At 33.4% G+C, this 5,544-nt stretch overlaps 1 protein-coding gene across 1 annotated transcript; it reads right to left on the reverse strand.

Moving 5' to 3' along the window:
* Window positions 1-539: 539 nt before the first annotated feature.
* Window positions 540-4,641, reverse strand: LOC107491724 (1-deoxy-D-xylulose 5-phosphate reductoisomerase, chloroplastic). Its single transcript, XM_016112641.3, has 12 exons — window positions 4,366-4,641; window positions 3,833-4,014; window positions 3,474-3,560; window positions 3,079-3,204; window positions 2,936-2,998; window positions 2,435-2,584; window positions 2,242-2,309; window positions 2,006-2,117; window positions 1,794-1,898; window positions 1,536-1,657; window positions 1,083-1,229; window positions 540-875 (listed from the first exon to the last, which is right to left on the reverse strand). The coding sequence occupies exons 1-12, from the start codon at window positions 4,454-4,456 to the stop codon at window positions 707-709; spliced, it is 1,422 nt and encodes a 473-aa protein (XP_015968127.1). The 5' UTR covers window positions 4,457-4,641; the 3' UTR covers window positions 540-706.
* Window positions 4,642-5,544: the final 903 nt, after the last annotated feature.

Here is a 5,544-nt window from a genome sequence, read left to right on the forward strand (position 1 = left end):
ATATTACGAATATCATAACAATAAAAATTACTTTTAAAAAATATTGTATCTATTTTTTTTTAAATAAATAAGTCCCTGACCAATTTGACGTTAAAACAACGTCCTTTTTTTAAATTTAATAAGCAATGAAAACTAATGGCGACAGTTTGGCATAGAACGTAAAATGGGATAGAAGAAGGGACAGCATAGTTTACACTAAGACAATAGGTAAGCAACTATTGACATTTTACTTAAATTTCACTTTTCAACTTTATTTTTTCAATCCATTGAAAATCTCTAACCTAATCCCAGTTAATTTTACATGAACTCACTAGTTATCTTGATTTCCATAACCTAGCCTAGAAAGACCTACGAACCGTTAGGCTTTAACAAATAAACGCTTGAGCATTCCCTCAAGCTCAAATTCAAGACCACTCCATTGAAAACCGTTGTCATTTGCCACCCAAGAAGATGCTCAACCTTTTAATTTGATCTATTTTGTTGAAAGGAGACCAGTTTTGTCAAGAAAAACATAAATCAAGGTCTACATTCAGTTGTGATTATCAGACAGAAAAATGAGTTTCTTATTAAAAATGTGCAAAAATCTAAAGCATTGGAATAATCAAAATTCAGAGCCTTAAACTTGCCAATATCCAAGGAATGCATCATTCTACATTGTATACAATTCTTCAATTGCCCCCAATTTATTAAATCAAATTAGTGCTGTTCATGCAGGAATTGGAGTGAAGCTGGAAGAGCTTTGCAAGCTAGCAGCATATTTTCGAGCCCAAAGGTCATAGTGAACGATTTCCTCGAGCGAAGGTGATGTTACCAATTCCTCTTGATGCTTCTCACATGTTAGCTCCACAACCTTGAAGATATCCAAATAGCTGATCCTGCAAGTAGAGGGGAAAAAATGGGGGTTGAGAAGAGAATTTCAATTTACACTGCTTACCAAACACCTATGCCAAACACCTATGGGACTTGGATATATTTGTAGCCGCGAATTCTTTGTAAAAGAATTAATATAATAAAAATACTGAGCTGCATTATTGGCAAGGAAATAAAGCAATGCTTGTGCGTAAAATATGTGAAATTCTTACTTTTCATCAATAAACATTTCTACAGCTTTCTCGTTTGCTGCACTAAGAACTCCTGTCATCGTGCCTCCAGCACGACCAGCAGCATAGGCAAGATTCATGGATGGATATTTGACATTGTCGGGAGCTTTAAATGTTAAAGAACCAAGCCTGAATCATCACACATTTCAAATATGGCTCAGTCAAACAAAAAATACAAGAACAAATTTTCTGTGCCCAATCCCATTTAATTAAATACTTCATTTTACATCATGAAATTTCATGATAGAAATGGATGGCATATGGTGTAGTGGAAGTTATAGGATCATTGTTCATCGTCTGATCATTCGTAACAAGAACGGTCTCAAAATTTACAACTCTATTTCAAGTGGATTGGTCTATTTTCTTCAGTGTGGGTAGACTATAGATAATTTGAAGATCTTGAAATATGTAAGATGCAGGGGAAAATGGTATTACTTGCAAAGATCAAGGCGAGGCCAAGTTATTTCAGAGCAGTAAATTCTCTCGGGCCATGACATAGTATAGAGGATCGGTAAACGCATATCAGGCCACCCCAACTGTGCCAAAACTGATGAATCCTGAAATTTAAAATAATCTATCATTTCTTCTATTCTTTTGATGATATATATGTTAACAAACTATTCATTATCAACTCCATATATCTGAAGAGATATTACAAAGATGAAGAAAACCAGTATAGTATAAGGGTCAAACCTGTGTTTCTATCATGGAATGTATGATAGATTGTGGATGAATGACAATTTCGATATTATCATAGTCAGCTCCAAACAAGTAATGTGCTTCAATTACTTCTAGACCCTGTTATGAAGAAAATTACCTTTATAACAAGGAAATCTAGATTATATAATTAAACAGATATGTAAGAAGAATCTTTTAATACGATATGTTGACAAAAGGAATAAAACCTTATTGAAAAGGGTAGCCGAGTCCACGGTTATCTTTTTCCCCATATTCCAGTTGGGATGTTTTAATGCATCAGCAACTTTAACATCTTTCAGTTTTTCAACAGGCCAATCCCTATGATCACCAAGAAGACACACTTAAAAACGGAACATTTGATTATCTAGAGAAACAGTTAAACTATGACTCTTGTGAAATGAAAAACGGAAAAGTTGAGACATGTTAGGTTTATTCTACACACCTGAAAGCACCTCCAGATGCAGTTAAAATAATTCTCCTAAGTGAACCTTCTGTCAACCCCTGGATGCACTGAAGCAAAGAAAATGCTTTTCAGTTTTCGCAGCAAGAAGTGGATTAGGATGATACAAAATTGTTCTTTTGTCATTGATCTTGTTGTAGACACAAATTTTTATAGATTATGTGCTTTTTTATACCTGAAAAATGGCAGAATGTTCTGAATCGGCTGGGAGTATTTTTATATTATGCTTTTTAGCAAGAGGAAGAACAAAAGGACCTCCAGCAATCAATGTCTCTTTGTTGGCCAATGCTATGTCTTTCCCTGCTTCAATTGCAGCAACTGTTGGCTAATAATAAAATAATGAGAGGAACTTCAGCTTTCTAATATCTGTTATCCGATAAGCTATAACAAATACCATCTCTACTTCAGCATCTTAAGTATGGACTTCGTTAATATAAAAAGGAATTCTAACTTTAATGATATCAACAGTTTCTTATACTTCTGTTGTGTCTCTCTTATCTAACTGTTGTTTCCAGTAAACAAGCTATGTTATTACGCATACAACAATATTCAGTAACTTCAATGCGTTAATGGGGTCAATTTTCTTCTGAAAAAACAATAATGATGTTGTTATGTTGGAAACTGATTGCTTAGGCAAAATGATCAAAAACAGGGAAGGAAATAAAAAATGGGTTACCTTTAGTCCTGCACATCCTACTATTCCTGTGACTACACTAACAGCATCCGGGTGACGAGCAACCTGAAAATATAAAAGCTTGTGAAAAAACAATATTGGCTCTCTAAGCCACATTATATCATATGAAGAAACAAGAGTTCAACCTCAATAACTCCCTGCTCTCCAGGGATGATCTCAGGCTTTTGTTCAACGGAAGCCAAAGCCTCTTTAAGTTCAGCAATTAGGGATTCATTTCTTACAGCAACGAGTTGAGGCTTAAATCTCTTAACCTGCGAGACATAAATATTCAAAGAGATTAGTCTTTCTTTCTCCAGTTGGTATATCACAATTATTAGAGACACGACAAAGCCTTATATTAAGGAATTTAACTTTTCAAAATTTTAGTCTTCATGAATTATCTACTCAAATTAAAAGGAAAACTCAAGGGAGTGAATCACAGGGAACTCCATTGAAAATATTTAGTTTTAAGATTTGATTTGATTGGTAGCAGGACAAATGAATCCAAAATTCTAGTACATGCTTGAGAGAAAGTATTTACCTGATCTGCAAGAAGCGTTACGTTCGAACCTGCAGCAAGTGCCACAACTTTGAACTTATCTGGATTCTCAGCAACGATATCGAGTGTCTACAAAAACATAAGAGCAAAGATGAATCACATCAAATCAAGGAACAAGAAACAAAGCCAAGTCAAACTACATATACAAGTAGTAAACACATTCTTTTGAATTGTAGCACTAAAAACACAAACTACTTCCGAAAAATTCTTGCAAACACACAATATATCACAAGTCCAGAAAGCATCTGATCTTAGATTACATCTCATTCCAATAGATAGCTATGACACAGTTTGTAATGCTATGATTCTATGCTAGAGTGATATTCCATTTCCACCTATACCTGAGTTCCGATTGAACCAGTACTTCCGACGATTGAGATGGGTTTCGGCCCCTCCCAAGTCTTGCGGTTCTGTTCCGGGACCGCCCTTCCTGGCCATGCTGGTGGTGGTGGTACCTGCACTGAGCAGGAAACTCTTCTTCCTGCTGCAGCTCCACAGTATTTTCTTTTCAGAGCAAAATGACCTGAAACATCAAAATGGTCATGGAAAAGTCAACCACCCAATCACCATGTACTATGCAATGACCATCAAAACAAAAACTAAAGCCAATGGTTCAATATTAATTAAAAGAAAAAAAAACAAGGTTCAACATTCAACAAACAAAAAATCATACTATGTAATAACACAACAACAGTAGCAATAGCATAAAAAAAATGGAGGGTACCTAACAAAAAAGGGGAAAAAATGGAAAGTGAGCATAATTTGAAGGAAACCAAAAATCAAACCAAACCGAACCAAGACAAATTCAAACACATCGAATTTCTTCCTCTTCTTCTATAAAGTTGAGAACTTTAGAGGAATAAACTAAGAGAACCTGGAAACTTTGCAGTGAGGATGTTAGACTTGAAGGAATCAGTGAAGAAAATAGACTTGACTTCAGCTGGGGAAGGCAAATTGAGAGCCATGACAAGAGAAAAACGAAGCTGAACCCAAATCCAGTACCAAATTCAACAAGAAAAATAATGAAAGTTTGAAAGTACAGTATCCCAGATAAAAAGTGTAGCAAAAAAAATGGTGGGAATTGCTATGGAGGAAGAAAAAGAAAGGCTTTGGATTAATAACCAACAATGGAAGTGAGAATAGATGTGGTTTATTATCATTAACGAAAGATTGTATTGTTTTTTATGTTTAAAAAGAAAATTTACCCTCTTTATTATATTTTTTTTATTTTCAAGTTTAGGAGTCCGAGCCTCTTATTTAATGAGCACTGAATCTGAAATTATAAAAGTATTCAAAGTTTTTCGACCAGTCAATTTCCAACTTCCAAGAGTGTTTCTAAAATGTATTCTAATACTATGCTTTTAAGTATATTTAAACAAATAAGTTGTTATGTTTTTAAAATGTATGTTTAAAACAATAAGATAGATTTTGCTAGTATGATTTTAAAATAATATTTGAAAACATATTGTAAAAACATATTTTATTAAAAATTATTATAAGAAAATTAATACATTTTAATATATTAAATATACTAAAATTTTAAATAATTAATTTTATATTTGAAAATGAAAACCGTTTGAATAAAATGCTTTTTTATACTATTTTACAATTGTCATGCGGAATAATTGAATGGGAATTGAAAAATGCAAGTGGTGAGCAAGTTGCAATTTAATGATTATTGATGGGTGTAAAGGATAATATTAATTGAACGTCTATAAGTTAGGTGTTGAAAGGAAGACTTAATTAAAATCGAAAATTAATTAAATTAAATTAATTTTGATATAAAAGTGAAATGTTCAAAAGATATTCGTTGACTGTAAGTTTAGACAACGAAGAAATTAGTCATCACTGTTCAGCGATCCATAAAATATTCAACACAAAAAAAAAATATGTAACAGCACACAAAATGCTGAGGAAAGAGATGTGTGGGATCTAAGAGTGCTATACTGTCCGAATTCGTGGGTATTTATTTCGTCTATATCTTTTTAAGACGGGTATTTATTCGTCTTTGAACTAGAAAGAATTTTTAGTGGGATGAATTTTTAGACGAAAT

The sequence above is a fragment of the Arachis duranensis genome, chromosome 1, assembly GCF_000817695.3.
Source record: "Arachis duranensis cultivar V14167 chromosome 1, aradu.V14167.gnm2.J7QH, whole genome shotgun sequence".
In the NCBI taxonomy this organism is placed as follows: domain Eukaryota; kingdom Viridiplantae; phylum Streptophyta; class Magnoliopsida; order Fabales; family Fabaceae; genus Arachis; species Arachis duranensis.

What these genes read in the sequence shown, in the direction of transcription:
- LOC107491724 (XM_016112641.3), bottom strand. Translation starts at nt 4,456, where the DNA reads ATGGCTCTCAATTTGCCTTCCCCAGCTGAAGTCAAGTCTATTTTCTTC. An exon ending in TAACGCTTCTTGCAGATCAG is followed by an intron (nt 3,205 to 3,473) that starts GTAAATACTTTC and finishes TATGTCTCGCAG; the next exon opens with GTTAAGAGATTTAAGCCTCA. An exon ending in AACATTCTGCCATTTTTCAG is followed by an intron (nt 2,310 to 2,434) that starts GTATAAAAAAGC and finishes TCTTTGCTTCAG; the next exon opens with TGCATCCAGGGGTTGACAGA.